General features: G+C 48.9%; 1 protein-coding gene across 6 annotated transcripts in view; it reads right to left on the reverse strand.

Annotated features, from left to right (window-relative positions):
* ARRB1 (arrestin beta 1) overlaps window positions 1-22166 on the reverse strand; it is a 112253-nt gene that overhangs the window by 64991 nt on the left and 25096 nt on the right. For 5 of the 6 annotated variants that reach the window (XM_066619872.1, XM_066619868.1, XM_066619873.1 and 2 more), the window contains exon 2: window positions 16033-16053. The exons of the other annotated variant lie outside the window; for it this stretch is intronic. In XM_066619872.1, the coding sequence (XP_066475969.1) occupies window positions 16033-16053 (21 nt within the window). The remainder of the gene's footprint in view (window positions 1-16032; window positions 16054-22166) is intronic. 6 annotated transcript variants of the gene reach the window in all.

Genomic DNA, 22166 nt, shown 5'->3' on the forward strand with positions numbered 1-22166 from the left:
GGGAAAGACCCTCGTCTGAAGCTCTGGACAGCTGCCTTTCAGTTCTGCAACATGGTTCTGACTCCATATCAGACAGCTTCATATGTTCAGTTTCGTATGCACATACGTAGATACGTACAATCTAAATTCTGGCAGCAGCGGAAGGGAGAGCAGCAAGTGAGGCTCCACTCTCTGGCCCACTATTGACTGAGATCCAGTTGCAGATGCCAAGAACAAGGCCTTTCCAGCAGCAGCCCCACAACTCTGCTGAGACTCCCCCCTTGATCATTTTTAAGCAGCTGTTAAAAGCATTTTTTTTAAACTCCACCCAGCTTTCCAATGGACTGTGGATTGTTTTAAGGCTGCTGCTGGAATTTATGCTTTGATGAAGATTCTACTTTGCATTTTATTCGATTCTCAAACTATACTGGGAGAGAAAGGGGTGTGCTATACTGGGACCCAGACAGGGATCACTCGGTGGCTTTCAATTCCATAGACTGGTGGCATGCTGGGGTTGGGAGCAGGCTTGCCAACTCTGGCAGAAGCTGTTCCCGGAGATGATTTTCACCCAGCATGACCGCACATCATGAAGCCAAAGAGACCCTGTTCAGCACTGCTTTCCGTAGCCCAGCAGCACAGCCAGAGTTGGACGGAGCTGTAGGTACAGCAGGTGCCGCTATGTGCCATATAATTGGTCCTCCCACTCACTTGTTCATTGTCCTCACTGCCCCAAATGGCTCAGATAGTGCTTATACAGTGTGTTGCAGCACCTGCTGTACTTACTGTGCCACCCCCCCCTTTGACTATGCTGCTGGGACAGTGTGGTTTATAGGGTTTACTCAGCTTTACTCAGTGTGTGGTTGGTCTGTGGAACTCCTTGCCACAGCAAGTGGTGATGGCATCTGGCCTGGATGCCTTTAAAAGGGGATTGGACAAGTTTCTGGAGGAAAAATCCATTACGGGTTACAAGCCATGATGTGTATGTGCAACCTCCTGATTATAGAAATGGGCTACGTCAGATGCAAGGGAGGGCAACAGGATGCAGGTCTCTTGTTGTCTTGTGCGCTCCCAGGGGCGTTTGGTGGGGCTGCTGTGAGATACAGGAAGCTGGACCAGATGGGCCTATGGCCTGATCCAGTGGGGCTGTTCTTATGTTCTTAACTACAATTCCCAGGAAGCCTTGCAGGTCTCTTGTTATCTGGTGTGCTCCCTGGGGCATTTGGTGGGTCGCTGTGAGATACAGGAAGCTGGATGAGATGGGCCTATGGCCTGATCCAGTGGGGCTGTTCTTATGTTCTTAACTACAATTCCCAGGAGGCCTTGCAGGTCTCTTGTTATCTAGTGTGCTCCCTGGGGCATTTGGTGGGCCGCTGTCAGATACAGGAAGCTGGACCAGATGGGCCTATGGCCTGATCCAGTGGGGCTGTTCTTATGTAGGGTCAAGCTGCTTCCATCTAGGGAGCAGGCAGGCCACCTGGCTTCCCACTTGGGCTGCTGGAGGCCTCCTCCTGGCCCAGCCCATCATCAAGACTGCCAACCTGGCACCTCCCAGCTGCACTCTCTCGCTGGGTATCGATCCTTTAAGTGCCTAGATCTCCTTCAACGCTCTGTGAGGAATCAAGGTTGGAGAATGAACAGCTCAAGGCGAGAGAATAGGACCGTGCAGAAGCCATGCTGGAGGGAGGAGCCCCTTAGTCATTTTCCAATGGGGTTTGCTGGTGATCTGACTTGCCTCAAACATTTCTCCCCACCCACCACCCCAAAACACAGCAGCGTGAAAGTGGCAAGGCTTTCACTTGCCGGGGCTCCTGTTGCTATGGAAACAGCAAGAGTGAACAATGCAGGGCCTACAACTCTGTTGTGCAGTTTGCCTGCAATGCACAGACCTTCCCCTCCCTCTGACAACCGCTGCCTGGCAAGAATCACCATTATTTTCTGACTTATGTCTGACATTTCTGTGCAGCCCATTTTCCAAGGAATTCAAGGCGGTACACAGGGTTCCTCCTCACCCCTCCGTTTTATTTTCCCAACCACCCTATGAGGCCATTGAAACTGGGACAAAGCAATCTGCCCAGGGGCACCCAGTTGGTATCGCAGCCAAGTGCAGATCTGAAGTTGGATCTGGCCAGGCCTCACACTCTAAGCATCACACTCTCACCCTCACACTCTAAGCATCGCACCACAAGCTTGGGCAGACAACCACGCCAGCTGAGCTGCAGCCCAGCACACTGCTATGGGAGGCAAGGGAGGCTTGCAAGGACAAAAATGATGATGGCAACTTGGCATCAAGGTTGGTGACAGGCTCAAAAGTACATCGAGGGAATGGCTTAGAGCACCGTTCCCTGGAAACAGTGGACTGGATTGATTCATGTCTTGAATTCTCCCTAACCAAGCAACAGGCGCCACTGTTCACGGCAGTGAGTGCTGGCCTGGCAGGCCGATCACTGCTGCAGCTCTGTGTTGGCAATACTGAGCTAGATGGATGGAGATCTGACTCAACAGAAGATTTCCCATCACCCTGTCATGACTTCTCCCGTGCAAGAAAGGATGGGTCATGGTGGGCAACAGAGAAGCATGTCCACCATGACTTGTCTTGTCCCTGAGGGACCTCCTACAAGCTTCTAAGGCAGTGATTTTCAACTTTTTTCTTCACAAGGCACACTGAACTCCATGGTCTTTCGCCTCTTGTGATGTCACTTCCAGCTTCCAGGAGACTCTTCCAGGTTCCGCAGCTCTGTTTCTAGGGCAACTGTAGTAACAAATTGTCTGTTCCTCTTCCTCCACCAGCTCTGCTGGACAATTCTAACAATTTGTTACTCCATAGAGTTGCACTAGAAACAGAGCCGCAGAACCTGGAAGTTTTTCAGTGATCCAAACTCCTGTGGTACACCTGCTGACCTTTTGTAGCACGCCGGTGTGCTGTGGCACACCAGCTGAAAATCACTGCTCTTGAAAATAATTCCAGAGCTCCCTGAAATGTACTTTGCAACCCACTGCCTTACAATATCAGGCAACAGGGGGTGTATTGAGTCTGGAGGCTGGCCCCATCCACCATGCAGTTCAAAAGCAGGGCCTGCCGCCTTGCTGGACACAACCTTCCAGTCCACATCCTTAAATACTGCTTTAAAGTGCTGTAGAGAGTCTCATCCAAAACAGCTTCGAGAGAGGAGAAATTGTCTACAGGGCAGCTGGTTTAGCTCAAGCCACAAAAGCCAGTAAAAATGACAGTATTTTTTTCCACTGACACTTCCTAAGATTAAAGACAATGGGGAGTGGGTGGGGAAGGAATATCCACAACAGTGACAAACCATTCTGGCAGCTACACCAAAGCCTTAGAAGATCATGCTGTAGTGTTGCCAACCGACCAGAAAAAGCATGGCCTGACCTGCTTCGATGCCATGTAGAGCAGCTGGATCTGCTGAAATCAGCAGCTGAAGCCTTTCACAGCATGGAGATAAGTGCTAGCACAAGGAAAGGCAGTAGGAAGAAAGTTGGTCCTCATCAAAGGACAATTCCTGCTGCTTTCAACCCTGTGTCTCTGTCCCTAGAGAATCCTAGTGGCGTAGCTAGAGAGGGTGCCAAGCACTAAGTTTTGCAGGGAGCCCCACCGCAGCATGCAAGTGGCCCCTCCCCCTCGGAGCCATTCTGGGCAGGGGGAGCAAATGGTGACCCAGGAGGGAGCCAGGGGGAGGTGAATGGCTCCATTTTGCTCCCTCCACCTAGAATGGCTCCAAAGGGGAGGAGGAGGAGCTGCTTGAACGCTGCAGGGAGGCTCCCTGCCAAACCTAGTGCTTTACACCCCCATAGCTATGCCACTGGAACAAGATTTGGTGTGGAGTCTTCGCTCCTTTTCTGTAGCCTGTGACGTCAAACTAGATGAAGCCTCTTGGAAGAGCTGGAAAATTCAGGCCAGTGCTTGCTTTCTGAATTCTTTGTACAGGCTGTTGTTTCTTTTGCTAGTTAATTAAGGAACACCATTTGCACGTAAATCACTGGGACTGTCAGTACATATCCCAAATCCCAAATTCCCCAGGCAGAAACTGCTGCCCAGTGACAAAGAGGCACTTCCTGATTATCTCTGTGTGTAAACAACACGCAGCACCCTTTAAAGTGCAGGAGGAATCGGTCAAGTTTTTCCATACTTAATAATTTGCTGACAGAACTGCTGCCAGTACAAATGCAAGACAGACCCATCTTGATGCAAGATTTGCCATCTGCTTAAAAAGGATTTCTGGCACGGCTCCTGTGCCTTTCACAAGCAGAAATCCAACAGGTGCAGCTTTACCCAGCACTGATACCTAGGGATTAAATACGTTTGTCCTGTTGGATTTCTGCTTACCTTGCAGCTGGGAAAGGCAAAAAGGGCCCTGCCAGAAAAATACTGTACTAGCATCTGGACTTGGTGCAATCTAGAAGAGAAAAAGTATTTGTTCCCACCTGTCTAATGCAAGAAGGCACTCCAAAGTGCGTGCGTCTGTTCTTGACTCACTAATGAGAAATCAAAACTGCTAGGACATTTTGCATACCACCGGAAAAACTACACATCTAGTTCAAACATGCAGCAGAATGAGTTGCTGAGTTTCACAGCAGCTGAAGCGATGCAAGAGATGCACAAATTCAGGCTGCAGTGATGCCATTGCAGAATGCTCCCCAACTCCTTGCAAGCAGAAAAACAGCACAACAGGGCATGTACCAAGCAACATGTACTCACTCTGATTGTGTGTGTGTGCATGCCTGCAAATTTTTTAACTTGCAAGGATAGTTTTCAAAACAGGGGAGCATTAAAAAATGACCTGCAACACAGAATACTACCACCCACCATTTCAGGACTGATTGATCACTTGAACAATCAATTGATCTAGACACTTATATCCCACCTTTCCATCTCCAAAGAGTTCTTCAAAGCAGTTTGCAGCATTTTAAAATACAATCCAGCAGTAAAACCAGTAAAAACAGCAGTAACTGTTTAGTTACTGTATTAGTAAGTATTAATTAATTATTAACTGTTACCCTGTACATGCCTGATCTCGGAAGCTAATCAGAGTCAGGTCTGGTTAGTACTTGGATGGGAGACCGCCCGAGAATACTGGGTGCTGTAGGCTTATACCATAGTCTTTCGAGACTGAAGGTTGCCAAACAATAAAATCAGTGGCATAACTAGATGGGGTGCAAAGCACTAAGTTTTGCAGGGAGTCTCGCCACGGCATGCAAGCGGCCCCTCCCTCTCCCCTTCAGAGCAGGGCGATCAGATGTCCTCTTTTTCCAGGACATGTCCTCTTTTTTAGCCTCATGTCCTGGAAAAGAACCTAATCTCCTCCTTTCCCCTGTGAGCAGGCCCCTGCTGGCAGCGCACAGTCTTCTTGCAATTAATAAATTATATGCAATAAATTAAGGCTGCAATCCTAACCACACTTTCCTGAGAGTAAGCCCCATTGAACAAAATAGGACTTCTGAGTAGACCCGGTTAGGCTTGTGCCCTAAATGTAATATTGTTTTAAATTTAATAGTAGGTAATATAGCGTTTAACCACATGAAATCAATGAGTGTTTTTAGCTTTTACTTTGTCGTGTCCTACATTTTTCTTGAATGTCCTACATTTTGGGGTGCCTTGTCCTCTTTTGCTGTTATGACATCTGGGTCACCTTGCTTCAGAGTCATTCTGGGTGCTGGGAGCAAAACGGAGGTGTAGGCCCAGAAGGCCTCTCTGGAATGCTCTCAGAAGGCGTACACCTCCATTTTGCTCCCACCGCTCAGAATACCTCTGAAAGGGCAGGGGAGCCACTTGCACGCCAAGGTGAAGCTCCCTGCAAAACTCAGTGCTCTGCAACCCTCCAGCTGCACTACTGAATAAAAAAATATACATGCCCCACAAGCCCCAAGCACAAATCAACCCAATAAAACTAAAAGACCGATAGCAAGAACAGGGAACCACCCAACTAGAAGCAGGGCAATAAACTCACAAACGCCTGCCTGATCAAAAGTCTTTAGCAGGAAGCAAAAAGCCAGCATTGAGGGAGCCAAAGAGGCCTCTAGGGGACGGGTGTTTCAGAAACTGAGGGCTGCAGCCAAAAAGGCTCTGTCATGAGTCTGCCCACTGCCCTGCAGCCAAGCTTCTGGGAAAGAGGGTCCCCAATGTCAAGCAAAGAGGGCAAGAAGTTGCGGGGGTGGGTGGGTAGAGAAAGTCCTTTACACATGCTGATGCCAGGCTGAAGGAGCCCAGAAGCACACTGCTGACCTAGGAAAGTGACACAAGAGGAGAGTGAGGTGCTCTTGCACAAGCAGCCCAACTAGAACCTGTGCCAAGACATTTTGTACCAGCTGAAGCTTCCCAATACTCTTTAAGGGCAGCCCCAAGGGAGACACCCTCATTCCGCCACCTGGGCAGATCGGGCCGCAGCCTCTCTGATTCCAGGAGAAGCTGGAGAACAGAAGTTTTGTTCCACCCTCTCTTGACAAAAAGGACTGAAAGCATTTCCTACAAGCCGGAAAGCTGACATTTGCTAAGCATTTAGACCAGGGACATAACCAGATGTCACAATGAACAAACAACTGTTTTTGAAAATGGGGGAGTTTGTCTTTCATTCCCCTCTGGAACATCTAGAAAAACGAACTGTGTGTTCAAAAGTCAGAATGTTCTGAATTTCCACACTGCAGGGCCACACTGTTGGCTGACACACTGATGGGGAGGGGGAAGACATGCAAAATGATGTGTTGCCACAACAGGAAGCAAATCCTTCTAGGTATTATGGTGCCAATGAAGAGAGCCAAAGGCTCGTTGCTGTTTACAGCAACAGCTGTGAGGTCAGCATCACACCTAGGTTAGACTTATGAAAAAGCTGAAAGTGGGACATCTAAGATCTTGGCATCTCCGGTTCGAAACTAAAGGACATGAATTTTACCTCAGGAGGGAGGGCAGCACTCCAGCTCAGAGTGAGCCAAGCCACAGCTGAGCTGGAATGTGCAACTGTGGGAAAGTCACTTCCCACTTCAAACACTCACTCAACACTTGCCCAGAGAATGCAGGCCTCGCTCGTTCCAGGATGAAGAATATCCAAACCACCAATATACACACAAAATTGTGTATACATACACAGTATCCCCCAAGCGCCCCGGATTAGCAGAAAGGCTTGAAAAGGGGACATTTTTGCAGCTCTTGTTGAAAACTCACAAGAAAGGTTCTCTCATAACAGAAATCAGCATGCAAACGAGCACACATGCACCAAAATGGAGAGGGGCATGGGAATCGCTCCGCACATGCTTCGGTAGGAACATTTGCTGCAGCTGCCCAGAACACGGCTATGCTTGCTAAATGCAAGTGCTGAATGTTTAAGTACCTTTCAGTGAGTGGGAATGGGGGAGGAATCCAGCCATTAACATTTCTCTTGCTCATGACTCCTTACAACAATGTTTGCCCCAATGCAAAGGTCAGGCTGCACCTGCCAGATGCCAGGGTGCAAGGTCCAAGGGTGCAGGACAAGCAGACTCGACATTCATCATGTCAACAGAAGCCACATGCGATTCTGACTGCTGAACATGCTGAAGGCTTCATTGGACAGAGAATGTCAGAGCGGATCGTGGAGCCACTAGCCAGCTGTCTCCATGCACCATTTGTTTCTCTCTGCTTAGCGGAGGTCCCCTTTAATAGCCCCTGCCCGGTGGCATAGCTGGAAGGGGATGGAGAACTCAGTCTGGCAGCGAGTCTCAGTGCGGCCTGCAAGTGGCGCCTCCCTTCAGAGCCATTCCCAGCAGGGGAGCAAAACGGAGCCATACGGCTGCCCGTGTGGCCACTTCTTGTTGATCAATGTGGGGCTGCGCATGCCCACAAACAGTTTATGACTTTATGGGTTAGATCAAGGGTGTCAAACTCGTTTCATACCAAGGGCCGAACAGCATTCATGGTGCCTGCTGAGGGCTGGAAGTGATGTCATTAGGCAGGAAATGATGTCATTGATCAGTCATAACCAAAAATAAGCACTTTTTCACTTAGGAACTCATTAGCTGCAAATAACAGAAGAGAAAATACACAAATCTTGATCATATTTCAAGTTATGGGAGAGCCCCATTTTCATGTGGGCTGTCTTATAGCAGTACCACCTGCACTGCTCAGCAGCTGAGAGCCTGATAAAAAGCTTCCACGGGCTGCATCTGGCCCCCGGGCCTTATGTTTGACACCCCTGGGCTAGATCCTGAACTGTGACCTGTTAAAACTCTTTCTGAAGGCAAGCCAGTCTTTGGAGGATCAGGATAGGGATATGCAAATCTTAGCAGGAGAAGCTGACAAGATAGATATAGGTCTCACTCTGTACTTGGCTGTGGACAGTGTAATGTATAACCCAGTGTTGCTCAAACTGTGGGTCAGGACCCACTAGGTGAGTTGCAAGCCAATTTCAGGTGGGTCCCCATTCAGTTCAATATTTTATTTTTAATATATTAGACTTGATGCTCCCATGGTATGTGACTGCATTTGGGGAAATGTTACAGACCTGTACTTTTAACAAGCTACTGTGCATATTCTTTTAACAAAAATAGTCATAGGGACTTACTCCTGGGTAAGTGTGGATAGGATTGCAGCCTAGGATTGTGAAAAATTTTCCTGCTTTGATGATGTCACTTCCGGTCATGACATCACTTTCAGTGGGCCCTGACAGATTCTCATTTTAAAAAGTGGGTTTCGGAGCTAAATGTGGGACAACCACTGATATATCCTAATCATTACTAATACATGTGTCCCTGAGCACATGCAGAGTGCCTTTTCTTTATCGCTGAATAATCACAGTCAGAACTGGGAGTATAATTCTGAGGCAGGTGCAAGTTCCACTGGAATTTCCAACACCTCTCCCAGAGATTAATTTTGGAAGTTCAAGTTCCTTTTTTTTCTTGCCATACATTTTTGTCACTCCATAAACAACTCCCCTAATGTAGAAAAAAAATATTGCCAATATCCTGGACGTTCTCCAAAGAGGAAACCAAAGTGATGGAGAAAGATCAGTGGGGAATTGGCACTTGCGAACTCACTGAGCACATCCACGGTCAGCCCTGACTCTTGATCGCTGAGTCACTTCCCACTCTGATCCAGCCATCAAATATTTACAAACTTAAATATTTACAAAACTTATTTAAAAGGGGATTGGACAAGTTTCTGGAGGAAAAATCCATTATGGGTTACAAGCCATGATGTGTATGTGCAACCTCCTGATTTTAGAAATGGGTTTTGTCAGAATGTCAGATGCAAGGGAGGGCACCAGGATGAGGTCTCTTGTGATCTGGTGTGCTCCCTGGGGCATTTGGTGGGCCGCTGTGAGATACAGGAAGCTGGACTAGATGGGCCTATGGCCTGATCCAGTGGGGCTGTTCTTATGTTCTTATGCATCCCGGTGCTGCATCTGGCAATCAGAGGCAGCCTGCCCCTAAAACCAAGAGCTTGCACATAACTACTATGACTTGTAACCTGTAATGGACTTTTCCTTCAGAAATTTGTCCAATCTCCTCTTAAAGGCATCCAGGCAAGATGCCATCACTACTTCCTGTGGCAAAGTGTTCCACAAACTAATTACACGCTGGGTAAAGAAATATTTTCTTCTGTCTGTCCTAACTCTCCCAACACTCAACTTTCATGGATGTCCCCTAGTTCTGGTGTTATGTGAGAAGAAAAAGAGCGTCTCTCCTCTCTCCATCCCCCGCATGATTTTGTCAACTATTTAAATTAAAAACACACACAAACGCACACACCCTTCACACCAGTGCCCCCAAGTTTTCTCTTCATTCTCCAGCCAAGGCCTGTTCTCTCCCGTCCATTTAGAACAAGGGATGCTGTTTTCTCCTGCCAAACCCTGCCTGGTGCAATATTGTTAGACAAGCACCACCCACAGTGAGAGTTCACTTCCCATTCATCCCTTTTAATGCTTCAAAGCAAAAGCCTGTTGGAACACTCCTCCCTCCCCTATCTCCTACCTGCAGAGGCTTTGCTTTATTCTTGCTCCAATATTCATTGGAAAAACCAGAATCTAAGCTCTCCACAACAACTACACAGACATCTTCATTATGGAGGGTAATTTCTTGGAAACAATCCACGTTCAGCTCTCTAGAACTTTCCTTCACATGAACAAGCAGAGGACTGGGCTGTGAGAGGTATACAGTTGCTGAACATGGAAGGTCAATTTAATGACCCCAGCAAAGATAGACATTTTCAAGGTATTTGCCTGACCCTCTGGAAGGCCATCTCAGCTAGTTGTCGTGATCCGAGTCAGAAGGCCTGAGCAATGGGTGGGGAGTAGCTCTACCTTTGGATTACCAGGCTGAACTAGATGGTCTTTGGGTTCATTTCCAGCCTAAGGAGGTGGTTTCATGGCTATAGTTGGGAGAGTGCATGTGAGGGGTGTGGCAGAGGACCTGCTTTGAGCCAACAAGGCCACTTCGCTGCCCAGTTCACAAAGCAACATCCAGCAACCCTGATGTGGGTGGATTCCAGTGGCTGCAGTCCTGATCCTAGCGGCCAAACGCAAGCACTTCCTCACCAACGGTGGCATACAAGAGACCGCACAGCAGCAGGCTGTTCATCATCCTTCACAGCCGTGGTCTGTTCTGAGCATCCAGGGCACCTGGCCAAGGAAAACTTGCTCAAACCAACTTCCTAGAAACACCAGGAACAGAGCCAAGGACCCTGGCACGCAGTGGTGATGGCTGGGATGTAGACAGAGGGAAATGAGCACCACAGTGTGACCCAGATGCTTGAAGAAGATAGAGCTGTTTTTAAACAGGAGAGGCACCTGCTCTGCATGCAGAAGGTCTCAGTTCTTAGCATCTTCAAGCAGGGCAGAGGGGAAAAAACACTGCTGGATACGCTGCCAGTCAGTGTCAACAATGCTGCACTTGACAAACCAAGGTCTGACTTGGTAGAACATGCAGAGGTGCTTGAAAATGAGCACACCTGAGCCCCACCCTGGCTGGTAGTCCTCTCCTCTGTGCCATCCCTTCTCCACTATGTGCTGTCTACTCCAGCATCCTCTTCTCAAAAGTGGCTGGCTGGTGCTTTTAGGAAGTCCACAATTAGGGGATGGCGGTCTATGAACAAATGCAATGGAAACTGATGCAGAAACTACTGGTCCCACCAGCTCAGTGGGATCTACTCCTCTGACTGGTAGCAGCTCAGCTCTTAAGGATCTGAGAAGGGGGGGGGGTTCTTCTCCGCCCAGATCTATCTGGAGAGGCGAGTGTGCTCAGGTGGAGCTCATGTTCAAGCAACTCTGCTCATTCTACTCAGTCAACACATGCTCTTCCTACAGCTGAGCAGAAAAGCCAAGCCCAATAGCTAGAATCATCATCAGAACCCCTGTCTCCTGAACGTTTTGCCCACTGTTAAAGCAGAGCTCCAGAACATAAACCAGCGTGCGAAAAACTTTCCATGTGGCAACCAAAGGGTCAAGTGGGCCACAGTTCCCTCATATAGAAGACTGAAAGAGTCTTTGGAGGTAACTAGTTGGGGGATCAGAAGCCCTTTTCCCTCCAGTTTCTTTGTCTTTTTCTCAATTATATCATCAAACTTTTGTCTGATAAGGGTTCATCCGAAGAGGGGAAGAGGTCAGGTTGGACATCACTGCAGGACAATTTCCCTCCATCACAGAAACAAAAATATCACCTAAGAAGAAACAAGGGCAAGGGAAACTGTGTGCAGCCCTTACAAAACAGAGCAATTTTGGTGCAAATACCCCCCTCCTCCCAGCACAGAGAGAATACATCTCACTTGTGTGGCTGCTTCTCAAGAAACCCACAATGATGCAAGAGGAAGACCTTAGTAAACCAAAGGCTGAGGTGCCTTGATTTAGGGCCATTCAAAGCAGCCAAGTTCTCACAGCACAACAGTGAAAGCTTATGGCATCACATATGTCAGTGTGGTTATTCAGAGAGGCCAGTAAGCCATTTATTGTCCAGTTAAGATGTGGATTTGCTCCTATTTGGAACACAGGCAGTTCAAGGGAATGGGAAAACAAGCACATACACATACCATAGAAGGCAAACAAGATTGTGTGCTTCCTGCACAATAAGAGACTTGCGGGAAGCCCCTTCTCTTCCATTGGCCAGCTTTGTTCCAGGAAAGGTCAGATCACCCTAGCAGGTCTTATGTGTGAACCACAACTCAGCACCATCTTTTCACAAATCAAGAGAAAACTCCCCCGAGCTACAAGGCTCATCAGCTTTTCTGAAGACTTCAGTATGCCTCAAAGACCTGCAGAGAAGGCATTTTCTTCCTAGATTATGGCTAATGTCTTCTTAGGTTCATTTTTAAATATTTTATGGCTGTACATCATCTTGAGTATATATTTTTAATAAACCAAAGACAATAAATACATTTTAAAATAAACGGGGTTGCAAGCATCAATTGGCTTAATCAGAAGATCAATGAACAAAAGCTTTAGTTTATTCAACAGAGTAGGGCCAACTTTAACCTCTCTATGAGTGGTCGCTTTTCTTCAAAAAAACGTTTTCCCAGAAAGGCACCTGACGCCAGAGTCCTGCTGGGTCCGTCTCGTCCAGCCTCATGCTTCCAGATGTCCACAAGAGGGGGGACAAGAGACCATCAAATGCAAGACGAGGGAGGTCTCTAGCACTCATGGGGCTCAAGAATGGGCATTGTTCATGGGCATTGCCCAAGAACATAAGAACAGCCCCACTGGATCAGGCCATAGGCCCATCTAGTCCAGCTTCCTGTATCTCACAGTGGCCCACCAGATGCCCCAGGGAGCACACCAGATAACAAGAGGCCTCATTCTGGTGCCCTCCCTTGCATCTGACATAGCCCATTTCTAAAATCAGGAGGTGGCACATGCACATCATGGCTTGTAACCCGTAATGGATTTTTCCTCCAGAAACTTGTCCAATCCCCTTTTAAAGGCGTCCAGGCCAGATGCCGTCACCACATCCTGTGGCAAGGAGTTCCACAGACCAACCACACGCTGAGTAAAGAAGGAAGAGACAGAAATAATCGCTGCTTGGCATCATGCCTCAGCTCTCTTGTTAATCTGCTTTTCCATCTAGTTCACCACAACCCTCAGAGTTGAGTTCTTTGATGGGGGTAAAACTGTCCACTGCTAGATGAGGAGTAAAACTAGATGGGGGTAAAACTGTCCACTGTGAAAAACACTGTCCTATAGTTTTGCTGCCACGGCTGTAAGACGTCAAGTGGGCTCTTTGGGCTGGATGCACGTAATGCAGCTGCAGGTGGTTGTGGGTCAGGATGGTACTCAAACCATAAGGCAGAGAGACCCAGTGGCCCTTGGCCCACAATCTGCATCTATACAGAGACAGAGCGGAGGCATCAAAGACAAGCTGCTGGGAAGCACCTGCTTCCAGGTTTTGAGCTTCAACAGCAGGAGTCCAGGACGACAGTCTGAAGGCACATACTGTGACTACCAGGTGGACTGGCCCCAGATGCAGCCTGAGGGTAGATGGCCAGGAACCCTGTATTTACCACCTGGAGAGATGTCACAGAAGAAAGCTGGTTAGAAATGGAGGCAGAGTGTGGTCTTCAATGGGCTTTCATCTTTTTTACCATTCTGGGCCAGCCGTAAATTAGCCCCTCAGGACAGTCCACAGTGTGGGACCCTTCCCAGAATGTCCATGCTCTCGGACTCCCAGCAAGTTTGAGACCCGCTGCCCTACACAGACAGTTGCCCTAGAAACAGAGACACAGGGCCCAGAAAAGTTCCCAGAAGTGGCATCACAAGAGGTGAAGACAACAGAGAAGACCATAGGGGTCAGTGTGCCATGAAAAGAAAAACACTGCAAATTGCTGCCTGAGAGCTCAGTCCTAGGCATGTCTACTCAGAAGTAAGTTTCATTAGATTCAACGAGGCATACTCCTAAGGAAGTGTGGTTAGGACTATAGCTTTAGCACCATCACTGGGATGGCTTATGCAGGCAGTCCCACCCAGTTCCCAAAATCTTTTCCAAGTCAAAAGCCTAAAATAAGACTTTTTATTCAGCCATCTGTACCAAGTTCAAACTCTTTGAAGACAGGTAACCAGCGTTATGTGTCATGCAATTATGACATGGCGAAAAGTGGGCATGGAAAGCAGGTTGTCAGTGCAAGAAATACCAGCTGGATGTCAGAGTGCACACAGGCCTATTAAATGCTGTCAAAATGGCGCTGCTGAGTATACCAAGTGGATACACAGATGGATCATGAAAGGCACAGGATCAGGGTTCAAGCCCAAGTGCATCTGAACACAACGGAGCAAGCCGCACAGCTTAACAGGCACATCAGGACAGGCTTTCCCTTCTGCCATACATCTCCGTTCCACTATCACCAAAGATCCCCGCCACACGGAGACCAATAACGAACGAGGAAGTCACCTCTGCACCAGGCTACATGCTTGCAATGCACAGGAAGATTTACTGGAAAGGCAAACCTTAAGAGGGCGCAATGACCACTCTAGAGTGCCCTAAATGAGGCCCCCAGTGCTACTGATCCAGCTGCACACCAGATTTTTTAAAAGGGTATAGAAAATGTACCCACAGCAACATTCACAAGGGAAAGAAAAGTGTTGCGAACCATGAGACCAGAGGACTCCACACAACTCAACACAACACTTCTGTCTTTGGTGCTTTGCATGTTACTTGTCTTCCCCCCTCCAACCAAGCTCACCAGCACCACAACTGTGAGGCACGTGCTGCTGCTTGGCGCCAACATCTGAACGGAAACTTGTGGACCTCTTGCAAAGGGAGCCTGTTGGTCTGACCCCAGAAGGACCAACCAGTGAGACTGGAAGGCAGCTTCGGACCAGCCACACTCTCAAGACGGGGCCAAGCAGGCTGGCAACAGTCACAGAGCGGCCCACCAGGGTCTGTTGCACAATCTTCACCGTCGTATGAAGGGCCAAACGAGGTACAGCAGTGCAGGCACCCTTGTTTCTTATTGGTGTTTGCTCCGTTCTGATGCAAAGCAGGCGGGGGTGGGTGTTCTTTCAACACAGAAATGGGGGCATGCTAGAGGGATGCAGGGCCTTCTCTTAAGAGCACTGGGCCAAGACTGGGAGAACTCAGGTTCAAATTCTTACTGGGTGACCTTGGACCAGTCACAAAAGCCCAGGAAGAATGGAACAAGCCGGCCGGCCCCCTCCCCTGCCCCGATGTGTTTTTAAGGCTGCCCCCATCTCCCTGGGACTGCAGCATTTGTCTGCAGATGCAAACGCCACACCCAGGGTGAGCTTCTCCGTGTCACCTGGAATGCTGGTCGCCCACCACAAAGTGTGTTGCCTTCAGCTACATAAGAACATAAGAACAGCCCCACTGGATCAGGCCATAGGCCCACCTAGTCCAGCTTCCTGTATCTCACAGCGGCCCACCAAATGCCCCAGGGAGCACACCAGATAACAAGAGACCTCATCCTGGTGCCCTCCCTTGCATCTGGCATTCTGACATAACCCATTTCTAAAATCAGGAGGTTGCGCATACACATCATGGCTTGTACCCCGTAATGGATTTTTCCTCCAGAAACTTGTCCAATCCCCTTTTAAAGGCGTCTAGCTGACAGCAGTGAGGCTCTCATGCCCCTGTCCTGGGGGCCCAACATGAAGGGATTTCCTAGCTGGATTTCTCTCAGACTAACCTACCTCACACGAAGGACAAAATGGGAGCGGAGAGACAAACATGGTTTCCACTGTTGTGTAGACTTTGGCCATGACATTCAAGGAGGTCTGGTGAGTCAGACTCTTAATTCCAAGCTCAGTTCTGCCCTGTACTGCAAATCCGCCAGCAGCCCTGCAGCTTCCTGGTATTCAGCGTTATCGGTCTCAGTGCAGCAGAGATCTCTGATGACAGGCTTCCAGTTTGAGCAGAATACCAGGCCCATTTCCTTCCTGATTTTAGGTGAGGTGTGGGCCCAGTAGGTGCAGCCAATCCATTTCTTGCCAGAGGCACAGTGGGGGACAGGGGATGGGGACAGACATCAAAGCCGAGGGTCCCGACTTTTGCGGAGCAACAAGAGTGAGGTCAGGCAAAATGCAGCATTCCACAGAGGCATGCAGGAACCCAGAGGGTGGGGAAAGAAACAGGTACCTGTATTTGTAGGCTTCCATCCTGGGGAACAAGGCAAAAGACAAGAGTGAGCAGAACTTCAGCAGTCGGCAGGAATCGCTGGCGGCTCTGGGGAGCCCCCCACGGCAATGGAGCCCTCTCCCCAGAACAGACAGGGACAGCTCCAGGGGCACGTGGCTGGAATTCTTATTTATTTCACTTTCCTCTGCCTCCTCTTGTAAGGTGTTGATCAGCAAGAGGCCATTCCCACACACAGGGAGAGACTCCTGGCTGTAGAGACAAAGTAGCCCATCTGGGCAGAGCCACCCTGAGCTCTGCCCAGCTGCTGATTTGCTTATGCATTCAAAGGGTGAATCAGAGGCTGAAATAAACTGGGAGCAGAGGCGAAACTAGGGTGGAGGCTGAGGGGCACCTTCCCCAGGCACTATGCCAAGGGGGGCATATGACTGCTCCTGAGGCTCCATCCCAGTAATGGATTGCTTCACTAAGCTTCACACCCCAGTTCCTTCAAAGGGGAGCCTCCACATGTGAAGCTGCCAGCACCCCCTCCTCCAGAGAGAACCCGGAAGTGATGTAATGATGTCACTGCCTCAGGTGCTGGATTCATTTAAAATCATCTCATTTCCTGGTCCTGTCCTCCAAGTTATACCAGTCAAGAGCCCCCAATGGGCTTACGGAACAGGAAGGGGGAGCTGGGCCAGGAGAGAAGCAGGTTTGACTTTTAACAAGCTTTGGAAAAGGCAGCTGGTCTGGAACAGACTCGAAGGAGCAGTGAGGCTGCCCTTGTATTTGAAAAAACAACACACACTGGATCTTGCAAGAGCAGATCAGGAAAATGTGAGAGGAAGGCGGCCATGGAGCCAGTGCCTCTGCTTTCCAGGGCAACAGATGGAGTAGGCCCTTTGCCTGCGTTCCATGAGTCAGGTTCAGTCCATCTGCCACTCAGTCTGCAGCCTGTAGCGCCATTGCCTCTGGCCTCAGTTTCTAGCTGGTGGGGCACCAGGTAGGGGTGCAGCTCTGTGTTGCAGACTGACCTCAGGCAGGACATTTCAGAACTGCAAGTCCTACTTGCGCCTGTTCAGGCTTCAAAATCAGCAGGCAGCATGCTGCCATCAGACAAGAGATCTTCCAACAGGAGGTGGACAGCCAAGGCCACTGCCCCAGAGCATGCCAAGCTCAATCATTTCCTTAATGAAACTGGTGACAGATGCATATTGATCTCCTTCAGATCCATCCCAAGGAGCCCTCCAGAGAGGAACAGCCTCCCTCACCTGGTGAGAACACAGTGGGGGCTCACTCCAGCCTCCCATCTGCTGCCAGCCCACACAAATGCAGCAGTGAGGGTGATGGGGAACCTGCCTTGAGCAGAACTCAGTGTGTGCCAGGGTGCCAGGGTGGGGGAGACGATGCCCAAGCAGAAGAGACTGCCACGAGGCCCTGCTCTCCAGAGAAATCTAATCTGCTTTACTTTTAATCCACTTGGAAGAAAACCTGCATTAATACATTCACTCAAAGCAAATGTTCCCATTTGGCCAAATTCATTTTTATTTTCTGTGAAAATACAGCATTGCTTTGAAATTTCTTTCAGCTCAGTGTCCTTAGATTGGCATCTTTCAACCTTTCTCTGTTCAAGGAACCCTTTTCAATACTTATCAGCCAAATGTCTGCACAAGCCCAGCATGTTGCAGGGGGTTCTCAAATTCACAGAAACCACAGCCAGCCTCCTACGGCTCTCGTGGTTTTCCCCCTTGAACTGAGAGTGTGTGCTGCAATACACCCAACTCTCCCCTCTAGTTGAGCCTCCCAGAGGAAAAATTGGAGAGTAGGGTAGGATGGATAAGTTATCTTCCAGGGAAGCCTGCTCACCAGTGCTGACCTCCTAACTGAGGAACTCCAGAACTGAAAGTCAGCAGCTTAATCACACAAGAACTGCCTGGAGAATAGTCCTGTATAACTGAAAAGCCTGCATACCTTCTCCTTTGCTCCAAAAGGGACTCTCATCCCCAAGACACCACAAATCTCAGTGCCAGGCTCCAACCATCGCCACCCTTCCTTCAAGTTCTGGGGGGTGGGGGGGAGAACTCTGGGAAGAGACTGTCACTTTTTGCATAGACATTGCTGAAAGTCTAAACACAGTGAAGGGGGGTGAATTGGGTTTTGCTTCACTTTGTGCAGGGCTTCATCAAAGTCTGAGTGCAAGAGGTTTTTGCTCAAAGTGGCATTTAATGCCCAGAATAACAGATGGCTCCCTGGGTGGGCTGCTGGGTTATATGGCTCAAACCAAGGGACATTTTGCCTCCCTAAGTGGCGACTGTCAATTTCTAATGCAGGCTCCACTCATGGGGTTTTACAGACATCTTAACCAGGCGCACTCTCACACTGGCACTGTGGTCGGTTCGCATGGATTTTATCTCAAGTACACTGCAGGTGACCTTTGGATACATTGTTTTATTGATCAATAAGCAACATTAGAAAGGGGGGAGGGGTCCTATTCATCAGCTGGCTTAGATATCTGACCTGGTAGTCAAGTACCAAGTTAGACACAGGAATAGATCCAGCACTTGTGAGATGTGACTGCAAACTGGAAGTCTGAACTGGGGGATCTGGGTTCAAGTCCAGTTATTTCCCAGACGCACAGTGCATAGCCTTGTTCAGGCCTCTGCCTCCAGCCTCAGTTTCCACATCCATTGATTTGGAAGAATATTGGCTTCCACCAATGCACCTTTGGCTACTGCAGGATGACAAACACTCAGGGTGGGGGAGGATTGCGTTAACATTATATTAGCCTGATGTGCCTAACGTCATGCTAGCCTAACATCATACACATGACTGGCAGCAATAAAAAACTGCAAAGACCAGTCATTTAAACAATTGGGATCACACCTGAGAAAAAGTGGAAAAGCAACAGTTTCGAAGGAACATTCAGGGAAGGAGCACATGCTGTTAATCCACAGTAGCAAGACAACAAGCGTAGCAGCACTCCAGACCTGCTATGAGATCAAACACACTCAACAAGCCACGTGACCAGAACAATTTCATGCACCTGTACCTGAAGGCAATTTCCGACTACAAAGTGGACTGCAGAGGAACTTTGCTACATGTTTGGATTGTCTACATATATTTGGACAGGGAAGTGCAGTGGTTGGGGAGGCAAGTGAGGCACAGCCTCCCCACGGGAGTCCTTCAAAAAGATGACAGGATCTAACGCAGCCATTTTCAACCTTTTTCAACTCATGGCACACTGACAAGGCACTAAAATGGTCAAGGCACACTACCAGTTTTTTACTTACATTGAATTACTACATTACAATTAATTTTTAATTAATACAATTAAATCATTACATGACAAAGGGCACAATTCTAACCAGGTCTACTCAGAAGTAAATCCTATGTTGTTCAATGGGGTTATTCTCAGAAAAGTGTGGTTAGGATTGCAGCCAAAGACTCACAAGAGGTTTGGAGAGGAAAGTATATGTGATTCTGGAAAGGATCTGGAAAATGTTGTTATTAAAGCGTAATGCCAGAAAGTGCTGGCAAAGAGAGGTCAGACTGAGCACAAGGTGGGGTGAGGGGCAGTGAAGACACATGATTGAAAGAAGTGCAGGACTCAGCTGGAGTGGGGCGGAGAATGTGAGGAAAGTGATTCTGGACCTTTGAAAGGTGCGGAGGAGTGAAGGGCAGGACAGTAAGAGAGGTGCTAACTGCAATTATGAGATTGGGGTGGGGGGGGGAATGTGCCTGTGGGAGGGAGTGGGGTGGGGAGAAGTGCCAACTGCCTGCTTCTGCATTTAAGAAAAAAGAGTGTGACCAAAAACCCAACCCTAGGCATGTCTACCCAGAAGTAAGCCCCACTATAGTCAATGGGGCTTACTCGCAGGTAAGTGTGGATAGGACTGTGGCCCAAAGCCCTTCCTCTGAAAGGCAAAAGGCAAGGCAGGGAGGGTCGCTTTGGGCAGCTGCAGGCAACTGTGACAGGAAAAGGGGCTTTCATGGACCCCTCACCAGGCCAGCCAGTTCTTGGGCTGGAGGCCTCAGCAGAAGGGCTCCCTTCCGACCTGCTTGCCTGCTCCTGCCTCCCTCATTCTCACTCACTCAGTGGACCTCCTCCAGGCATCTCTGGTTGCCCAATCAGCTCGTGGGGCGGACTTGATACGCAATCCTAGGCGTGTCTACTCAGAAGTAAGCCCCGTAATAGTCAACGCGGCTTACTCCCAGGTAAATGAGTTCCAGCCTTCCTCTCGCTCAGCAGCAGGAGACGCAAAGCAGCCTCAGTTGCTGCTTTTCCCCCTGCACGTCCCCTGTGGCCCCTGAGACAGCCTGACCCTGAGACCAGAGGTGTCTCCTCTGGCACACCTGAGACAGCCTCGCGGTTGAAAAGCACTGATCTAACACTACATTATTAAGCTCTGGCATGACTTGATTCCCAACTTGTCTCAGATTTCTTGTCTACATCAACTACAGTTTCATTTTAACAGAATTTGTTATGGACTCGACACAGAGCTACTATGGCACCATGGTTAGAGCGCTAGACAAGGACCAAGGAGTCCTGAGTTCAAATTCTCACTCAGCCACAAAGCTCACCGGCAGATACAGGGGCCAGCCAACATTTTTCACTCTAAGCAAACCCACAGAATTGTAGGGGAGAGGGAGACCCTCATAGACCACTCAGAGCTTCCTGCAGGGTGATATCAAAAGGCAACAAATCAATGCACTGATCTACTTCCTCAACTGGTGCAATTTGCTTTTCAACATTTTTAGGCTCAAATAATCTCTTGCCACAGGATCTTGGTGCTGAATTATGTCATGCAAAGTCCATTTTGCATTCAAAACTGCTTACTGGCCATAGCCTAGCAGGGGCTCTGCCAAGGATCACAGCCTGTCAGGTGCTTGACACTATCCATCCAGCCCCTTTTCAAGCAGTGCAAACAGGAGGTCGGTTGAGTTCCTGTCACTTCATTCAGCTTGCAGTGTCCCAAGTTGTGCAGCCCTGTCATTGCAAAAGGCAAGTTGGAAATGCACTATTTGTTTTAGTTATGGTGCTTCCCCAGAGGAGAGTCCAGGGTCCTCTTCCAGGCCAGACTCTCTCCCCTTTCCTATGGGCAGCCCTGGGCTCATCCATCAAGGAGATCCAACCCAGAATCAGGGAATCTGCAGTCTCTCTGGGGAAGATGCTCATGCAACAGCTGCTTTACTGGTAAGCAGCCTGCAGCCATTACCTTCAAACCCTTACGCCACCCCACTGAGCCACCATCTGTTCCTCTCTAGACTGACTTTCACCTCCTTAATCCCCTTATTGTTGGAGACTTAATTAGAAGGATCTTTGCAGACCAGTGACAATGGAAATGCTGCCTCTGCCAATGGAAGGAAAGGCAGGCAGATGCCATGCAGAAGATACAAGAGATTTATGCCCATATACTAAGTGCCATGCTGTTGAAAAGGGCGGGGGGGGGGGTAGCTGGCAAATAGCTGACCAAGAGCTTGAGCCAACCCTGTTGGAACTGGTAGAAAGGGTTAAGGGAAGCTGAACTCTGGCTTCTTGTGTCTGCTTCTGCATGACTGAGGTACTGCATGTAGAAGGTGAAGATAAAAGGGCTATTCACACACTACATTCTCTGCATACATCAGCTGTGTACAGGGCACACTGACTGTTGTTTAGTACATGCATATGTGATACACATTATTTTCAGTGCAGGAAAGGGAAATTCATCAACCATGTTCTCCATTAGAAGGATGCCGTTTCCAGGCTTGATTTTGAAGCAGTACACATAGAGCCATTCACCCAACGTCACGTATGGTGTACAGACACCTGTGTGCATGCAGAACATGATGTGTAAACAGCACTGGACAGACATGCAGCAAGGCAGTGGAAGACATTTGCATTTTGAAGTGCTTCTTTTTCAGGGCACAAAGGGAGGATTCACTTCGGCCTCCAGAATATCCACCCTTAGAATATCCTTCCAGACTGAGCCCCTACCTGAAAAAGACCCACATCCTGCTCTTTTTCTGTACCTGACGGGGGGGGGGGGGAGTGGAGCAAAGAAGCCCACCAAGTGCCTGTCCCTCTTGCTGCTTTGCTCACTCCTGCAACTGCTCAGAATCAACTTCCTTTGCTACCACAGCAGAATCCACAATTGTGGTCTGACAACCTCCACCTA

This window comes from Tiliqua scincoides, chromosome 3 (genome assembly GCF_035046505.1).
Source record: "Tiliqua scincoides isolate rTilSci1 chromosome 3, rTilSci1.hap2, whole genome shotgun sequence".
Lineage (NCBI taxonomy): Eukaryota > Metazoa > Chordata > Lepidosauria > Squamata > Scincidae > Tiliqua > Tiliqua scincoides.